Here is a 20834-nt window from a genome sequence, read left to right on the forward strand (position 1 = left end):
ATTGATGAAGGTGTAACGGTGAGAATAAATGACAAGTTCTCTGTAATGGGCAGCACACTAAATGCTGTGGAATATTCTCCATTAAATGCCACCGGGCAGAGGGTATTTATTGCATCTTTACGAGTGTCATTTTTTCCGGTGACAAACGGGATAATTGATTTTGGTTCTAACTATCCCCCGCCTTAGGTTCCATGTGTCACTCTCATAAGCGGCCACTTAGAATAGCATATTTTACCCTATACAGATAGTCCCCCTGCTTTCCGGTGATATAACTTTGTATCACCGGAAAGTTGGTAGAAACACTCTTTTTGGCAGAAATTACTATGATTCCTTCTAAAAAGCTTTTGACGGTTGATTAGACATACGTCTATTTGTATTTAATGCCCCGAACACGTGTCATCCCCGCTTCAACATAACTTTTGCCGGTTATTGAGGTAATCATGGCCACGAATTTAGCCGCCTAAACCTTTACTTATACACATCAACCTTCTCCATTCATACCCCACAACTCTCCAAACTTTCTAAAACTCTCTTTATTCAACATGTATCCTATTCTTCAACAAACGTTTCCTTCATCCATAACATATAATGGCTTCTTCTTCAAAGAACAAGAATAAATTCGAGGACGTTGCTCCTCCAACAGTGGTTACCATCATCCCTAGAAGAATTATTACAACAAAAGACTTTGAAGATAAATACCATTTAGCTAACTCTAGTACATGGGCTGTTAATCGGTATCCTTTTTCCATCCGCCCTTACAGCATTCCTATTATGAAGGAAGATTACCGTTGCCAAGATTTGGACATTATTTCTCCTGATCTAACAAAGCGGGTAACCCTACCTAGAGAGGGTTTTACATACTTTTACACGTATCTATTTACTTTGGGAGCATTTTCTTTGAGCGGAGAGCTTGACTCCATTATTGCGAAGTTCTGCCTCTCCTACCAAGTGTGTTTGGCACAAGTAAGCCCTCTGTGTGGAGGAAGGTTGCTTGTCTTTGACGTTTGTGCCAAGAGATGGGAGATGATCTATCCTAAGCTCAAGTGATGAATCTCTATTCCCCCAAAATCTTTTGTGGGGGAGTGATAAACTTCGGCAAATGCGGCCACCATGCTCTATTATCTAGCATGGACGATGACAACAACTGTAGGCAGATGGAGAGGTTCGTTGTAGTTTCCACCAATGATATCATTCCAGCAACGGCTTCATACTTTTCGAAATCATAGAATCGCACTCGTAAGTTCCTTGTTTAATATTTCTTTCATTAGGAATTTTTTCATATTCGTATTTATCCTCCTTCCTTCACCTATTTCAGCAACTCGATGGGTTGCACCTGGGGTTGAAGGCTTAGACCAATGGGTCTAGAAAATCTTGGATGTCACTACGCCTAAAACCGGTACGTGGAAAGAACTGGACCTCAAATACGGGTAGAAGGCCAAAAATCATGGTAACTCAAACTCATCTCGTTGCTGCTTTTTACGTGAGGAAATTGATTGATCCTGCTCCCTTTTATCTGAATTCAGGTCTACCCTCAGGCTCGGTTTTCATCCCCGAGGAGGATATTTGGTTGATCCTATGGATGCGGTGAGGCTGCTTCAGGAGGTACTTGCTCGAACAGGTGTCTCCGGGCCTACTTTGGGTTCAAGTATTTCTTCATGGAGTCCTTGGCCGGAGAATAAGCAACCAAAAAAAAGTGTTCCTTCACAGCAGGGGAAAAAAATAAGAGGGCAAAGAATCCCCCCCCCGAGTCATCTCTAGAAGTTGTGGTGACGAGCCCTCCGCTTGGGCCTGTCATAAACACTGACGATGATGGAGAAATTAGTGATAAGGGGGCTTCTCTACATAGAAGATGATGATCCTTATCATCTCAACACAATGCTCAATATTTTGAGTTAGTTACACCAACCGAGGACGACGTCTCGGCGCTTTGGAGGGAGTTCGAAATGGTGGAAAATGCCAACTCTCATTTCCTGATCCTAGTTGTTGCATCTGGTACCATGACGCTGAGTACCGGGCCCCTTCCATCTTCGATTGATGAGCAACCAACAACCAGCACTGTGTTCACCACAGTTTCTTCTCATCCTTCAACTCCATCAGCTTCATCACCTTCTTTACAAACTCTTCCACCAGTAACTGCTACATCATCTCCACCGACCGCATCTGCTCGTGAAAAAGATGTTCCTCTTCCCCGGTCCCAAGTTCATGGGAATTTGGGGAAAAATTATGCTTCCCCCTTAGAAGATCCGCAAAGGAGGTGGAGAGGTACTCTCTCGGTCTCTACCAGATGCAATTTGCAATCCAAGCCGGTAGAACTTGCTAACTATCTGAAGCCTTTGGCTTTGGAAAAAATTGGGAGAAGATACAAGCTATCTTGGGAGAGTGCTTGTTGAATAATGCCATGCACAACGGCGTATCGATATATTCTTCATTTCCTTTTTCATTTTCTCTATCTTTGATTTAGTATTATTCTTGAATTGGTCTTTCTTGTTTGCAGGCCAATTTCCTTGCTTCTGAGGGCCTTCAGAGGTTGATTCGGGAAAATGAGGAACTTGCCTCCGAACGGGATCAACTTTTGGTTGAGTGAGACCATATTGTTGCTCACCTTTCAGAACTAGAAATCAAAGTTACTGAGGCCGTTGTGTTGGAGGCTCGTTTGCAGCAAAGTGAGCAAGAAGTGGAGACCCTTATCCAAGAGATCGCCTCGCTAAGGGTTCAATTTGAAGAGGCTAGGGCCAAATGGGATGAAGTCCATAGTGTCATTCTTGCTGCATCTGATCGCGAGGTTGCCACCGCTGAAAGATTGACCAATTTGGAGGTAGCCTTGAACTCCAAAGCTGAAGAGCTTGCTACTGCCAGGGTGAAATATGCCTAGTTAGAGGAGAAGTAAAAGAGGACCATTGAGCATAACAGACTTTAAGCTCTACTGTTCGTGATTTCAATGTTAGCCTCTGGTCCATGAGGTTCGCGCAAGAGAATCTTTCTGCCGAGGTTAACCAACTTAAAGAAGAACTTCAATGCTGAGCAAATTCCCTCATTATTGAGAAACGCACTTTATTTATAGCATGAAGAGAGAAACCTTGGAAGTGGCCAAAGCGAGTGTCATTGACTTTGATGCCGAAATCATTAAGACCCTTGAGCTGGAGTTAGCTGCAAAAAGAGGTCTTCTGGCCAGCCTTGATGCTACTGATTCTTTTGGTTTAGAAACTTTGGGAACTGAAGAGGAAACATAAGGCGAAGATGTTGAAGGCCAAACTGGCGCAGGTCAAACTGTTGAGACATCGGTGGATCTGCCCACTTCCTTTGGGGGCGTACATACTTCTCTTCCTCCGGGTTCCGGAGATCCAGTAGTTTAGCTTTTCCTTACTTTTTTCCAATTTTTGTATTTGTGTCGCTTTGGCATGTTATTGTAAATAAAGACATATTTTTTCTCAAGTATTGCTTGAGTCTTTCTTTAGTTTGAACATTTATGTAAGTTTTGCATTCTCTTTTTTTCTTTTGCTTAAATATCTTGCGCAAATTTTACTATTTTTGTCTTATTACATAAAGCCTTGGGTGTGTTTTTCCCGAAAGCATTTGGATTTTAGGCACAAATTCATTTGAAATCAACCCTTTAATGTGAGGCTTTTCATAAGTATTTGCGCAAGTATGCTTTTTGTGTCTTTTTGTGCAAGGATTTGGGTGTATTTTTCCCGAAGGCATTTTGATTCTGGGCATAAGTTCTTCCGAAATCAACCCTTTAACGTGAGGGTTTTCATAATAGATGCCCCTCTTATGTTTACGGTGCTCTTGAAGAGGACGTCTCATGTTCATTACGTCACTAGCATTTGAAGTACTTATTTAACTTTCAAATGATAAAATCAATTCATCGATCAGACAAGAAACAAGATAGAAAATAAAAGGACTTTACATTATTTCTTCTGCTTTCAAAAAGTACATAAGCATTCATTATTGTAAAAAGAAACTACCATTTCTTGTGTCTAACTTGTATAACTTGTTTCTACAGGGCTGGCCACGCAGTCCCTGATCTCGATGATACAGCTATGTTTTCAATTTTCACTTCCCGATCGACGTGGCAATCATTGTTGTCATATACTCATATCATTCCCCCCAGCGTTCAAATGCGAAGAATGCGAATTGGAACACTGGAAGTTTTGCACCTTTGAGGACCCTACTAATGAATTGCTAGACAATCTGGAACTTGGTAACAAACTTCGCTTCCCCTTAGAATTTATGCTATCGAGCAAAAGACTATCTAACAATCCTTTAGTGGTTTGCACTTGTGAATGGTTGGGTAACCTTTTGTTCGATAGCCAACTTAACTTCTCAGCGGGAATTTTGCTATCGAGCCAAAAATTATCTTACCTCTTCGAAGTGGTTTTTCGCTTATGTGCCTTGCTATTAAAGGTCTTATTACTGTTGTTGAAGCTTGTCTTATTACTATTGTTGAAGCTTTCTTTGTAGTATGTTTTCTATTGCTGCCTCGTTAAAAACCTTGCCAGAAAAAGCCAATTGGGATAGAAATTGGATGAAGGGGAAAGAGTGTGGCACATACTTTCAGTACAAGTGAATTCGATCAGCAAGAATATCTCTTGAGGTGCGTCACATTCCAGTTGCTAGGCAACTTTTTTCTATCTTGATTCTCCAACTCGTACGAACCTTTCCTAGTGACATCTGAAACTCGGTAGGGGCCTTCCCATGTTGGACCTAGCTTCCCTGCATTGAGTTTCTAAGTGTTTTGAGTTACTTTCCTTAGTACCACGTCTCCTACTTTGAAATATCATAGGTTGACCCTTCGATTATAATACCATTCCATTCTCTGCTTTCGGACTGCCATTGTTATATGCGCCAAGTCCCTATGCTCATCGAGTACCTCCAAGTTGATTAACATTACTTCGTTGTTTGACTCTTCATTTGCTCAGAAATATCTCAAAATGGGCTCCTTAACTTCCACCGGGATTAAGGCTTTTCCTCCATATACTAGGGAAACAGGAGTTTCTCTTGTACTTGATTTGGTCATTGTTTGGTACACCCATAGCACTCCAGGAAGTTCTTCAGGCCACTTGCCTTTGGCCGCATCCAACCTTTTCTTGAGATTTTGTATAATCACTTTGTTCGTTGATTCAGCTTGACCATTTGCGCTCGGGTGATAGTGTGAAAATGTGATTCTCTTTATTTTCAAATCTTCAAAGAAGTTTGTGATCTTCGCGCCAATAAATTATGGCCCATTATCGCATACTGTCTTTTTTGGTTTTCCAAACCTGTAGATTATGTTTTCCCACAAGAAATCCACTACCTCATATTCGTCGGTCTTCTGATAAGGACCTGCTTCAACCCACTTAGAAAAATAGTTAGTTAAAATCAAAAGAAAACTTACCTTACCGGGAGCCGACAACAGCGGTCCGATGATGTCCATTCCCTGCTTCATAAATTGCCTCAGAGATAGAACTGAGTGTAGTTGTTCTACTGGTTGTTGTACCAATCTTGCGTAGCAATGGCACTTATCGCATTTTTGCACGAAAGCTTTTGCGTCTTTTTCCATGCGGGGCCAATAATATCCTACCCTTACTAGTTTAGCACTAAGAATCTGCGCTCGAATGGTTTCTGCATATCCCTTCATAGATTTCTCGCATAACATAATTAGCTTCGGATGCTCCCAATCATTGGGCCAGCGGGCCTTGGAAAAAATTTATGTACAGTTGGCCTCCTTTGAAGCTATACAGTGCTGCTTTGGTTTGTATCACCCACGATGCCTTGGAATCTTCGAGCAACTTCCCATGCTCGAGATAATCAATGATCCCATTCCTCCAGACCCAGACCAAATTAATCGTGTTTATCTCGTAGTAGCTATTCGCATCCAGGACTGAGTGCATGAGTTGTACTACCATCCCCCAATCTGGTCTCTTCATTTTTGTTGATGAACCGAGGTTGGCCAGTCCGCTTCTGCATTTTCTTCCCCCGAGATATGAGTAATTGACCACTCCCGAAATTGAGCCAACAGAGCCTGGACCTTTCCTACATATTGTTGTATGCGCTCCTCTTTGGTTTCAAACATCCCGTAGACCTGATTTACCATTAACTAGGAATGATATTTGATTTTTATGACCTCGGAGTCTAGTCCCCGGGCCAGTTTGAGCCCTGCAATCAAAGCTTCATACTCTACTTCAATGTTAATTAAAGGGACCGTTCTTATAGCCTGCTTTAGGGTTTATCCCGAAGGCATGGTTAATACTATGTCGAGCCCGGACCCCTTTACGTTGGAGGCTCTGTCCATAAATAAGGTCCAAACCCCCAATCTCAATTATGAAACCATTACTCCTTCTTTGGTGTCTAGAGGCAGCAAGCGCAGATTGAAATCATCCACAAAGTCGTCCAAAACTTGCGACTTACTCGCAGTCCTAGTTTTATATTCTATGTCGAATTCACTCATTTTGACGGCCCATTTGGCCAATCTACCCAAGAGTTCGAGATTGTGAAGGATATTCCGTAAGGGAAATGTGGTCACCACAGCTATCAGGTGACATTGGAAGTAAGGCCTCAGCTTCCGAGTGGTGACTACGAAAGCTAAGGCCAGCTTCTCCAAATGTAGGTAGCGAGTTTCTGCCCCGTTTAAAATTCTACTAAAATAATAAATAGGAGATTGCGTACTTTATCCTCATGGACTAAAACTATGCTCACTGTTACCTCTGAGACTACTAGTTAAACTAATAGTGTTTCACCTGTCACACCTCCTTTTTACCACCCGAGGGCGTGTATAATGGAGTTTTTTCAATTAAAGTGACATTATTCAAAATTGGATTATTTATTTAATAGAGTCGCCACTTGGGATAGTTTATTTGGTGTCCCAAGTCACCGGTTTATTTTAATATCCCAAACCGAGGAAATTCTCATTTTTTAAAGTCCGCGAACCAGAAATTCTAGATAAGGAATTCTATTAACCCAGGAGAAAGTGTTAGGCATTCCTGGGCTCCGTGGTTCTAGCACGGTCGGTTAAACTATTGATATTGGCCTAAATATCTGATTAATTACATGTTTTAAACCTATTGTGCATTTTTAACTTAATAACTGCTTTTAATTATTTTAAACCGCTTTTTATGATTTATGGAATTATTTCTTGAACAAGTTACGATTATCGTACACTTGCCATTTTTGTACATATTGCGAATCGCGTCACATGAAATACACCCGCGACTTATAACACGTTTATTTTATTATTGTTCGAAGTTGTTATGATCGGGTCACATGAAATGCACACCCGAATTTTGAAATTAGGCATCATAGCTATGTCACGGGAACCGTACCCATAGTCACAATGGTTTATTAATCGTTCCTAAAGCAAACTACGATGTTCATGAATTATTTATTTTCCTAAATTTGATTATAAGTGATGAGAAATAGTGAGTTACCGAAAGGAGAAGAGTAAAGACTTAAGAGGGATCTTAACGCCAAAGACACAAATATGCTTAGAACATGCCAACGATGATTTGTAAAACACTTTGTATTGCAAGTCAAGTTTGATCTGTAAATGCAAAGGAAATGGCTTTTGTGTTTAAAGGTATTCCAACTATGAGTAGAAGTATATATATATATATATATATATATATATATATGTATATATATATATATGAAAATCCTTTCTTATAATTAATTCATACATCACGAACTGTAAAGGAACAAGAAGAAACGAAACTTCAAACACAACTGAGTAGTGCCTAGATTGTTAGTCAAATTCCATTATTCCAAAACAAAATTGGAATAGAGACTCCAAAGTTTTGATGAGGAAGTAACGAACCAAGTTTACGAAACTTCATAACCATGTGACCTTTTTAAACGTATATATATATAACTAAGCATGATCACGAGAGCAACAAGAATTTCATTGGAAATTCCTATCTGTTCTATTTCAACAGAACCACGTAAACATTTAATCTAAAAAACCTCTAAATTTTAGATAATCATTGAAAAGAATGGCAGAGACGTAGAATAATAGATGTACTTGAACTAGAGCTCGAGAGCTATAATTCTTCAAAAAAAAAAAATCACAGTCTAAGTTCGTGTTATATCAATATCAGTTCAGGTATTACCTGAATGATTCTTCTTCTATGTCTGAAAGAAATGAGGTACGAGGGCATTCAGAAAAATCTAGTAACTTCATCGCATTCTAAGATGATAGGCAGTCCTAAAAGCTGCATCAATATGTACTGCAAAAGCATCAACAAGGAGATATTAAATTCATGTTCACATCCATGCCAACTTTCAACATCTGGAGCGCAGGTCTACAGCTCCAAAAGCCAGACAAAAGGCAAAGAAATTAGCTATTTAGCAGGAAATAACTGAAATTGGGCCAAATAGAAACCAGAATCCAAAGAATCAAGATCATCATTTCTTTGTAACTTCAACTGCCAACTGTCCACGTTTATTGAATTCTCAAAAAATCAGATGTTGTGTTGGTTCAAATGAGCTATATCATAAGAAGCAAACTGAAGCTCCACTATTGGGCAGCAGTGAAACGAGGAAAAATAGCAACACGGAGTCAGCAAAATCAACGACCAAAAACAGCAAATCCTACCCAAGGCGAAAGGAAATCGAGCGTCGAAAATCAGTTCTCTTCAAATTTCCATTGAAAATATCAGCTTTTCTTGCGTTTTTTTTAGTTTTTGATTTTTAGATCTGGTTTTTGGCATTTTGCAGCTGCAACTGGATGGCTTAGGCGTAAAGTGAGGAAGAAGAAAGAGGGAATCGCTTGTTTTTGGGAATGGGGAGGGTCTCGTTCTTCGTTTGGTTCTGGTTTTTGAGAAATCAAGAAAAAAGAAGAAGAAGAAGAAGAAGAAGAAGAAGAAGAAGAAGAAGAAGAAGAAGAAGAAGAAGAAGGGAGATGGAGGGTGCGCCGTTTTCCAAGGGTAAGGGATCTTATCATTTTAGGTCTAGGATTTTCTTTTATCTGATAAGGGTAAAGGGGAATGGGCTTGGGTTGTGTGAGAATTGGGTAAAAGAATCACATTTGGATCATTGCACTTGCTCTTTGGGGTGGCCCAATATCAAAAACTAGTCTTTTCTTTTATTTTCTTCCTTTTTCTTTCTTTTCTTTAATTAATTAAAATCCTAAATCAATCTATTTTTGTAGAAATTAAAATTCTTTATCTATATTTAACATTAAAATAACTAATTAACTTAAAACTATAGAAAAATGCTAATTTTAAAGGCTAAAATCTAAATATGTAAAAATGACCATTTTTGTGGTTATTTTTTTCTTAATAAAATTAATTCTTACATGCGAATTGAACTTAAGATGGCATAAAATTAAAACGTGACAATTTTTATGTATTTTCTCATGATTTTAAAATATCAAAAATGCATGAAATGCAACTAAATAAAGAAAAACTCCTAAAAATCAATAAAAATATTTTTGGTCTATTTTTAGGAGTTATTTTCATGTAGGGCAAAAATTGTGGGCTCACAGTTGCCCCTCTTTGCTCGAATGAGCAACTACGAGCAATTTTTGTCCATTTGAAACTCCATTTGGAAGCATTTTGAAAAGGTTTGACCGAACCTTGCTTCAGAGGTTGCCTACATATCCTTGGCTATAAAGGAATCAGGTCGATGTAGTACTGGATGTTTTGGTAGCTGGGACTACCAAAAAGCTGTGATTTCACTGTTATTGCTACTGTTTCTGCTTGTTGAGCTCCTTATTACACCAAAATGAAAAACAAAAGCTAAACTAGCTAAGCCTATCAACTACGAGTTACAAGATTCCTATCTATGAGTCTTCTGAAGCTTGATCTTGAGTTTTAGTTGGTTCTTCATGTGGACTCTGATCTGAATCTTGATGCTTGTTAGCTGCAGGTGCTGGTTCTTTCCTCTTCAGCTTTTCGGATTAAGGCGGGACTTGGAAAGCTTCTGACTTCAATCACGCCTTGAGCAGTCCACAACTTTTCTCCGCTTTCGCACTTTGAGTTCAACTTCTTTTCTTGTTTATCTTTTCTTTTATTTGGATTGATACTTCTTCTGTTGGTCATCTCAAACTTGTGTCTTATGGTAAAAACCTGTTCAGACACCAAAACAAACAAACAAACGGTATTTTTCTGCCCCGGTTTTCACTGGAAAAATTTTGTAAGTTATTGCAACAAAATCTAAACTATTTCTTTATTGAATGCAAATAAAATAGGGATTGTGTATCCCTGAGAAAAAGAGATTAGGGAGTGGAGACCATATATCTAAAACGAAATCAAATAGGGATCAGAGGCCCTAAGTTGGAAAGATTACCAGGTTATGCTGGAAAAATGACCGGGTTATGCTAGAAAGGTCCTCGGGTTATGTCGGGGAAGTCCACGGGTTATGCTAGGGAAGGTCATCGGGTTTGTCGAAAAGGAGAAAAGGTCCTCGGGTTATGACAGAGAGGTCCACGGGTTATGCCGGGAAAGGTCATCGGGTCATGCCGAAAAAGAGAAAAGGTCCTTGGGTTATGCCGGGGAGGTCCACGGGTTATGCCGGGAAAGGTCATCGGGTTATGCCGGAAAATAGAAAAGGTCCTCAGGTTATGCCAGGGAGGTCCACGGGTTATGCCGGAAAAGTTATCGGGTTATGCCGGAAAATAAAAAAGATCCTCGGGTTATGACGGGGGAGTCTATGGGTTATGCCAAAAAAGAAAAAGGTCATCGGGTTATGTCGGGGAGGTTCACGGGTTATTCCAGGAAAATCATCAGGTTATGCCGAAAAAGAAAAAGGTCCTCGGGTTTTGCTTGGGAGGTCAATGGGTTATGCCGGAAAAGGTCATCAGGTTATGCCAAAAAAAGAGAAAGGGTCCTTGGGTTATGCCGGGGAGGTCCACGGGTTATGCCGGGAAAGGTCATCGGGTTATGCCGAAAAAGAGAAAAGGTCCTCGGGTTATGCCGGGGAGAACCACGGGTTATGACGGGAAAGGTCATCGGGTCATGCCGGAAAAGAGAAAAGGTCCTCGGGTTATGTTGGGGAGGTCCACGAGTTATGCCGGGAAAGGTCACCGAGTTATGCCGAAAAAGAGAAAAGGTCCTCGAGTTATGCCGGGGAGGTCCATGAGTTATGCCGGGAAAGTCATCGGGTTATGCCAGAAAAGAAAAAAGATCCTCGGGTTATGCCAGGGAGGTCCACGGGTTATGCCGGGAAAGTCATCGAGTTATGCCGGAAAAGAAAAAGGTCCTCGCGTTATGCTAGAAAAGAAAAAGGTCCTCGGGTTGTGCCGGAAAAAAAGGTCCTCTGGTTATGCCGGGGATCAACTAGGGAGTGGGACCCTATAATAGAAAAGACTACCAGGCAACTAGGGAATGAGACCCTATGTTGGAAAAACGTAGATAGAGATTGGAGACCCTAGGCTACCATGATTTTGGAATTTTCTTCTTCTTCCTTTCATTTAATTTTTTTTGTTTTATTTAAGAAAATGAGTAAAAATGCGGGAAAGAATTTAGAGGAGACTTCACTTTTGGATTGATTTTTGCCGCAAAGTTGTTTCTAGCCCTTGCGCAGTTTATGTTTGGTTGCACCTGCTTCTTGCAAGGTTGCTTTGGATTTCACTTGTTTCATGTTTTCAAACAAAGAACAATTGTTAGTTTGAAACGGTGGTTGGTTTTGTGGCCTTGATTGTTTCAATCACTCGATCTCGATCCGGCTTCTTGGATGAAGATCTCAACTGCAACTGCTTGTTCCCTGAGGACCGATTTTATTTCAGGCCCTGGAGAACCTTCGATTTTTTCTAGACTTTGCCATGACGGTTGGTTGGTGGAACTCAACTTTTTCGACTTTATTTGGCCTTCGTAGGCCTTTCATTTCTGACTTCCTTTTCTTTTATTTTTTCTTTCTCTCTTTTTTTTCTCTTTTTTTTTTCTTTTTAACTTCGGAGCATTGGGAACTTTTGCTCCTCAAACTTTGGCGCAACGGCTAGTCGCGTGGGACTTAACCTTTTTCAACTTTGTTTCGCCTTTATAGGCCTCTCATTTCTGGCTTCTTTCTTCCAACTTTAATTTCGGATCATTTGGGTACCTTGGCTTTTCAATCCTTTGCCAAGACGGTTAGCCACATGGGACTTAACCTTTTCAACTTCATTTTGCCTTTGTAGGCACTTCAATTTGATTTTCTCCTTCCGAGAGTTTTGATTTCAAAGCATCGGCCGCCATGTCCAGTCAAGGTCAACTTGACGCCCTTGCCGAGGCTGGGTGCCTTATTGCACATTAGCTCGTGTCAAATGAGAACCCTGTAAATCAGTCTTGCTATCTCTTCTTTGTCTCAGTTTCGGAACAGAGTTAGACCGAAAGTGATTCAAAGGAAAAACAAACAGTGGAATGGATAAATGAATTTAAACAAGAGGTATCCCTTTCGGGGAAAGTAAAGAAGGACTTATCTAGAGTACATGTGGACTTCAATAAACATGACATGCCCTTTGGACTGGATGCCTGATCCGTGCAAACCGTCCAACTCTCAGAAATTCATCATAGCTTTTGCCTCAAAATCGAGAAACCTTTCCAGGACTCTGTCGATGCCGATGGCTATGAGGATCCACTTTTCAATCAGGGGCGCCCTTTGCGGGTTTTCACGAGCTGACCTCTCTCATTTCTCTTCTCACCATCACCTTATAGTGCTCTTTGCGAGTTTTCACTAACAAAACTCTCTCATTTTATTTCTCTGCTTACTGTCGCCTCACAGTGCCCATGTGGGTTTTCACCAACTCTTATTTTAATTCTCTCATTTTTATTGCATCGGATTCAAGTGGTTGTATTCCCTAATCCTTGAACATTCTCATCGATTGATCAGAAGGACTTGAAAGGATTTGGGTAAAAATGATTTGGACTGAATTACAACTTTGGAACCATTTAGGCGGGATCATCGCCGAACCATTATAACATCCGCCCCAGTTTCACTTTCGGGGAAAATTGGATTTTTATTTTGGTGTGACTGAACCCCAGTGACAGGCTGCCTATTTATTCTTTTGGAATCAGGTCGAACGTAGTTTAGGGAACTTTGTTTTTGATTTTCTTTTATTTTTCTATTTTATTTTGTTTTCCCTTTTTTTCTTTTTTTTTGGCAATCCACTAGGCAAGCGCCTAGGGCTAGTTTTTATATATAGATAAATTAAAATCAAAAAATACATTGTCAGGTGGTCTAACATAATGAAAGTGATAAAATTTGACTTTTACATGACACCTAGTATCAATGTTGAGCATTAAACTCAACCTTGATATCACATTTGATCTAAAATGAACAATTCGTTTAAAAACTAGCCGATCATAATGGGTGACAATTGCAGCCTTGTTCGACTTTGTAAACCCTATGGAACATATACCAAATGTACACTCATTGATTATTATGAATTCAATCGAAATTGTATTTCCGAGCTGCCTGCATATGTCGCTGCAGTTGCAATGAGTCTTGATCCAACTCATATCCACTCCAGTGCAATGCCATTCCTTCCATGTACTTGCTGCTATGATTTATTGATTGCATACAGCTCCATCTTGTGTCAAAATCATGCTCTACGTACAGTGTCCTCTTCCGTAGCTGTTGAAATGGTCGATTCTGGGCATGCGTTTTGCCCCATTCCAGCCTTGTTGTTGTGCTTGTGGTATGCACCATTGCGGCGATAATGATTCCCCCTATTTTTTTGAGTGCTCTTGTAATCTGAAGCCATTTGCTGCATCTTGAGCATGTGCTGGGGCGTTAATCCAAAATCACCATTGCCTAGGTTCATAGTTGTCCTCTTGGACGGTAAAACAGAAGCAACTGTTAGCGAACCAACAGCTCTCACATGCTGCAACATGTTGTGCCTGCGTTTATGCATTCCAATGTCACCATAAGCCCAACCATATGATGGTCACACTTTTGAATCTCAATTGTGCAGGACTGCTCGAAGCATCTGCAACGTAGCTTAAAATCACAGGCCTCAAAGTGTAAAACTTCAAGGACAATAGCCATGACAAAGGTTGTTGAGTTGATGGAATTAAGAGAGCAATTCCCAAAGATTATGTCCCCCATGAGTGTATGCATTTTGCCCAGCAAGCTCAACCATTTGCACCCACGCCTACCTTGGCATTTCCAATATTGTCCATTTCGTCTCTGCTTGCGTGACTTAGTCCCTTGATTCAAAGTCCCAAGATAAAGTGGTGTTGCATATTGTTTTGCTCCAGATCTCTCGTTAATTTGAGGATGTCTATAGTACTATGCATCATGTGTGCATATGGTTCCAAATGACACGCTTGGAATAAAGAAAGATAAAGTTGTGAAGCCCACGATGCTGCGTGTAATGTATTAAAAATACACACGAAGCACAGTACTGAATTTGCCCATAATGCATCGTGCATTGTAATAAACTACAGGCGTGCGTTGTAATCCCCATGCTCATGCCTTCTTGCTTCCTTCAAAAGTCACGCTCACCCCATGCGAATGCCATGCGTGCCCCTCCAAACATGTGAGTAGTCTTGCTTGACCAAAATAGTATATTCCAATTCATTGTCCAGCATGCGTTACATTGCTAGCGTGCAATTCCATGCAAAAACATGCATGAATCCCAGTTGGAATTTAAAATGTGCTCCCAACTCTTGAAGCTCCTCGGCCCAGTACGATCCAGCACCCAAACAATTTGAAGCTTGCTTTCATTAAAAAAAAGGCTACAAGCATGCGTGCATTCCATGACTTTGATGAAGCATGCGTGCATTTAAAAATCAAAAGAACGGCACTGACTTTCGTGTATAACACCATAACCATTCCCTGCACAGAAACACCAAATGTTAGTATAACAGAAGACCATCAAGATCTCTTCCTATAGGATTCGACCCTGCTGATCAGTTATGTCCATTCCGTTTCTCCTCCTCATTTTGCCTTTGTTCCACTCCATATTTATCTTCTTTTTGGCTTTGTTCCTTCCCCTTGTCCTCCTAATTCCTTGCAACCTTTACTCCTATGTAAGGACATTGCATCTTATCTTCGTTAATGATCCTCCTTCCTTTTGAGTCCAGATCCCAGAAACCATGGCACTCAGTATTTCCTTCATCTAGAGCATAATTGGCAAGGTGGTCTGCTAATGTATTCCCTTCTCTGAATATGTGAGTGACCTTGATGATACTTTGTTCCTTCAGTCTTAAAATCTCCTCTACATGTTCAGTAATATACCAAGGAGGCTTCCATGATTCCTCTATAATGTTCTTTAAAAGCATAGAATCTGTCTACAGCCATATCTGGAAATAATTAAGACTTTTGCACATCTTCAATGCCTCCGCAATAGCTAATGCTTCTGAAACATTGTTGGTTCCTTTAGAAATCTCCCTTCCTTCTGCATATATCAAATCACCTACCTCATCCCTTATGCAGAAACTAATCGAACTCCTCCCTGGGTTCCCTATACATGCTCCATCCGTATTCACTTTGATCCATCCTCTTGAAGGAAATTCCCATAACACTTTATCATATTTCAGTCGAGGTGTGTACTGCTCCATCATTGTCAGTAAGTCCAGCCACTTATGAGGCATGTGTAGTCCTGGCTTTTTCAGTTGGACCATAGCTTGCAAAGTAGATGACACCTGGTAAATAACTCTGCTCACTGACACTACTTCTCCATATTTCAAACTGTTTCTTCTCTTCCATAGTTCCCATACAATGCATGCAGGTAAAGCTTGTAATACTGGTATTAATCTAGGTACAACTAGTGTTGTCCAACACTTTGTAATTGCTTGATGTAATGACAACCCATCTAATGAAATTCCTGCTCTCCTCAGAAAGTAACTCCAAACACTTCTGGCTGCATTGGATGTGAAGAACAGATGTAGTAATGACTCCTCCTTAGGATCAGCAGAGCACCAATATTTAGATGGCATGGAGTATCCTAGTTTACGCAAGAAATCATCAAATGGCAGTTTGGCTTTCCACACCTTCCACAGGAAGAAGGATATCTTGAAAGGTAAACCTTTTACCCATATTATCTTGTAAGCTAATCTTGGGTTGGCTCTTCTTCGCATGTAATCCCATGCAGATTTTACTGTAAAAAATGTCCCCTTGTTTCAAGCATCCAGAAGGAAGTACCTAACTATGAACTTTCAGTTGGTGGTCTAATATTCTGCATAATGTGGTGTGCCAAATCTTCAGGTAGGCTCTCAAACATTTTATCCACATTCCACATACCATTTTCAACCAGATCATTTACATTATGAATATCGTCATCGATACCAAACTCTGCAGGCACTTGAAAATATAAGGCTCCCAACTCAGTCCAATTGTCGAACCAGAATTGAGCCGATCCCATTCTCAGTTTCCAGTAGATTTGATTCTCAATCAAGTCCCTACATTCTAGCATTTTTCTCCACACGTGGGATCCATGCTTCCAAGGTACAATTACTGCATTTAGTTTTTTGTAGTACTTTTGACTAATAAATGCACTCCATAAAGTGGGCTTAGTCCTGAAATTTCACCACAATTTGCAGAACAGTGCCTTGGATACGTCATGTAGGGACCTGAACCCTATGCCTCCCTCCTCAAAAGGCATACAAAGGTTAGTCCAAGATGACCAATGTCTAGTGCTCCCTCCTACATTGCTGCTCCAGAAAAACTTAGCAAAAATGTTATGTAATTGTTGATCACATAAATTGGAGGATTAACTGCTGACAACATATGAATTGGGATACTCTGCAGGATATTTGCAATTAAAACAGCTCTGCCTCCTATAGATAGGAGTTTGCCTTTCCATGACTGAAGTTTGTCCATAACCTTGGCGATTAATCCCTGGTAATAGTCTCCCCTTCTTTTTGCATAAAAAATAGGACAGCCAAGATAGGTCATAGGGAAACATTGTCTTCGTATACCTGTAATACTTTCCACCTTGTTAATCACCTCATTATCCATTAAATGATGCAGGTATATGGCTGATTTGGCTTTGTTCACTAGTTTACCAGATGATGATTCATAAGCTTGCAAAACCTCCATGACAAGTCTCAACGAAGTTTCATCAGATGAGCAGAAAATGATTGTATCATCAACGTATGATAGATGATTTATTTTTGGGCTCCATTTTGGCATTCCAAAACCATAGAAATACAGGTTAGTGTGTCGTGAATTCAATCCCCGAAAAAGTGCTTCTGCTGCCAGAATGAATAGAGTTGGTGACAAAGGGTCACCCTGTTTAACTCCCCTCGATGATTTGAAGAAACCATTAGGCTGACCATTTATAAGAACAGAGTACCAATTGTTCCCAATCATCAAAGATCAAGCCAATAAAAGCTTTAGGAAATCCCATTTTCCTTAGTATTTTGGTCAGGAATAGCCATCATAGCCTATCGTAAGCTTTTGTCATATCAAGCTTAATCATAACGTTTGGACCTGCTTTTGTTCTCAACCTGATATCCGTAATGATTTCTTGAGTTAACAGCATGTTCTCAACTATGCTTCTGCCCTTCACAAAACCTGCCTGTTCCTCCGAGATTATGTTTGGTAATAATTCAACCAACCTCTCATGAATAACCCTAGAGAAAATCTTGTTAACAAAGTTGCTAAGACTGATTGGTCGCATGTCCGCAAAGGTCGTAACTTCTTTTTTCTTTGGTAATAAAACCAGGTTTGTGTGTGTCACACTCTTTGGCAACTGCTGACCGCAAAAGAAAGCCTTGACTATGCGGACTACATCTTCTTCAATAATTTCCCAGCATGTTTGGTAAAAGGCTCCAGTGAATCCATCCGTTCCACCAGCTGAGTCTCCATTCAACCCCATAACTGCTCTTTTCACTTCTTCATTGGAAGGCAAGGCCATCAATCTTTCATGTTGATCACTATCTACCATTGAAGGTACATGATTTAGAATGTCAAAATCATTTGGAACTGCAGTCTCAGTAAATTGATCCTTGTAGAACTTTATTGCTTCTTCTGCTATTAAGTGATCTTCTTCGATCCAGTTACCAAGGCTATTCTGGATCCTTGATAATTTCAGTCTCTTCCTTCTCCCATTAACTTGAGCGTGGAAGAATTTAGTGTTTCTATCGCCATCTTTGAACCATGACATGCCAGCTTTTTGTCTCCAAAATTCTTCTTCTAATGCAAGATATTTAATCATTTCAGCTTGGACCTATTTTAATCTTTGTCTATTCATCTGTGTAGGATTGACTTCAAATTGTCTTTCATGAACCAAGACCACCTCCTCAAGGCTTGCAATCTTCTAGAATATATCTCTATATGTAGCTCTGCTCCAAGTAGATAGTGCTTGTTTAAGCTTCTTTAACTTGTAGTTAAAAATGCAGAAAGGGTTAACACTAAAATCAGCATTCCAATTCTCCTTTACTACATCTTTGAAGGTTTCATGCTTTGTCCAGAAGTTAAGAAATCTGAATGACTTCTTAATTGGAAGAGTTTCTATATCACATTTCAGCAGCATTGGGCAATGATCAGACCCAATTTTGGATAGGTGAGTTATCTCCAATCCAGGAAATGTCTGTTGCAATTCATTATTGCCAAAACATCTGTCCAATATTTTAAATATGCAGTCCTCCTCTGATCTTCCATTCCACCATGTAAATATGCTTCCTTTAAAACCCAAGTCTATCAAATTGTAGGTATTGATGCAGTGTCTGAAGTCATCTACTTAAATGAGAGAAACTGGCAAGCCCCCATATTTCTCTTCCTTATCCCATATCACATTAAAGTCGCCTCCAACTAGCCAAGGTACTGTCATATCTGATGCCATTGCATACAACGTATCCCATAGTTCTATTCTTTCAGTGCGATCACATTTGGCATAGACTAGTGTAAGGATGAGCTCAACATGTGTTTAAGAGTGCATTAATCTCAAAGTCAGCTGTTGAGTCATGTTATATAAAATAGTAACCTCAAAAATTTCATCAATAAAAGCCCAAATCTTGTTTGACACATTCACCACAGCCTGTGCCAAACCAATTCTTGCTCTATACCTCTCCATTTTGTGAGACTGTTGTATAGGCTCAAGGATGCCTATGAACTCAAAATGATGTTTTCTGTGCATTGTAATCAGCCTTTCAAATGTTTGCATTGTGTTTACTGACCTGACATTCCATATAATGGCATCCATTAAATGTTTTGGGATTTGGACAGTGTTCTCCTTGTTTGTACTCCACTAACTGGGACAGTAGAAGTCTCTTTTGACTGTTTCTTTTTTCCCTTTGATGCAGATTTTACTAGTTCAATAAGCCTTGGAGACAGATCTCCCTGCTTGGCAACATTAAGGAAATTTTGTGTAGTGGATTCCTCATCCATGTCTCTACCTTTAAGTTCTGCATGGTGAACTTGATCATGTGCTTCTACTGCTTCTTTTGATGAAACAATATCCTCTGCCTGGTTGATAAGTTCGGCATCTTTTTCAGCATGTTCATTGGTCAACAACATTGTATTGTTCAATGGAACGTTACTTCCTGCTACATCCTGCATGGTGCTCAATGGAACAATACTTCATGCATAAACCTGCACTGTCATAGCTTGGTTCTTGTCTGCATTCTTGTCTTGGATTGTCTGCATTTTCAGCTTCTTTCAGGACATCACTATCAGCCTTATGTGAAGTCCCTCCTGGATCTATAATATTAATGTTCCCCTCTTTTGTCTTTTCTGTTGCTGCATTTGTGCATTCACTGATGCTTTGAATATTGATTGCATTGGCATTACCATTAACACTTTGATCCTCATCTTCCACTTCATTTCCTCCAAATTCTTCATCACTATTCATTGTATCTGGAATCTGACCATCTGCTAAGTCTTCCTCTGTTTGGTTGAGCCATAATCTCCCTCTTTCCCCTTTTTCTTTTTCATTGGTCCTGAATTTCTCAAAATCTGTATCTTCAACAAATTCATTTTCTTTGTTGTTTGCTAATTGTTGTTCAACTTTGGTGTCCTGTGAAGGAATATCTTGACATGAAGTATTGACTTGAACCACATTATTTTTGAATGCCATTTGGACCCAGTGGGCAGTTGACTCATTGTGAAAATGTTGTTCATTCCCCAAATCTTTTTGTACACAATCAGCTGTTGATTCCCTATTTGCTGCATGATTTCTTATTGCTGTAGGATAGAAAGTAGGTGTTGTAGGGTTCAGTTTGTTGGGTTGTGTCTTGGATGATTGTCTCCTAGATGTTTTGCAGGTTTCTTAGTGCCTTGTTTCACATTTTCGACATTTTCCTGTTTCTTAGTGCCTTGTTTTACCTGCTCGTCTACTATTGTATTCGCCATCAATTCCGGATGAATTCTCCAACATTCCATCATGTCATGGCCTTGTAATTTACACTCCTTGCAATACTTGGGTAAATAATCATACCTGATTGATACCCATTCAGTTCTAACACCACCTGTTTCTTCATTCTCGATGTCCATACGCACTTTAGTAGGATAATCATCGAGCAGGTCAATTAAAACCTTAACGCGTGCACAGCTTGGCATTGTTTTGTTAGTAGTAGCCAAGTCCAGATGTTGTGGATTTCCCACAGCTGATGCTAATGAAAACAGACATTCTTTGACAAAATATGTGGGTAGCAGATTTGGAAACGAAATCCATGTCATTACCTTGGGTGTTTCCTCCCCGACCTTTAATTTAGCATCGTAAATCAATGTTCGCAATTGGTATTCCTGTCCAGTCTTGTCTTCCACATAATACACACTTTTCGATGAGAATTCGACAAAATCTTACCATAATGTCAATCTTATTAACACATGCCTATCACGAAGGTGACCAATAGTACACTCGTCTTTAATTCCACATTGAATCGGGACAATTCGACGCAGTTCCTTAAGCTCAGGCCATCCATATGAAAATTTGCACACAACAGCATATTGCAAATCCTCGATCTTGTTCATTCGATCTACCTCTGCTTCAGTGAACT

At 40.0% G+C, this 20834-nt stretch overlaps 1 protein-coding gene across 1 annotated transcript; it reads right to left on the reverse strand.

The window, feature by feature from the left end:
* Positions 1 to 15182: 15182 nt before the first annotated feature.
* On the reverse strand, positions 15183 to 15971 carry LOC142163327 (uncharacterized). Its single transcript, XM_075220599.1, has one exon. The coding sequence runs from the start codon at positions 15969 to 15971 to the stop codon at positions 15183 to 15185; it is 789 nt and encodes a 262-aa protein (XP_075076700.1).
* Positions 15972 to 20834: the final 4863 nt, after the last annotated feature.

The sequence above is a fragment of the Nicotiana tabacum genome, chromosome 8, assembly GCF_000715075.1.
Source record: "Nicotiana tabacum cultivar K326 chromosome 8, ASM71507v2, whole genome shotgun sequence".
Lineage (NCBI taxonomy): Eukaryota > Viridiplantae > Streptophyta > Magnoliopsida > Solanales > Solanaceae > Nicotiana > Nicotiana tabacum.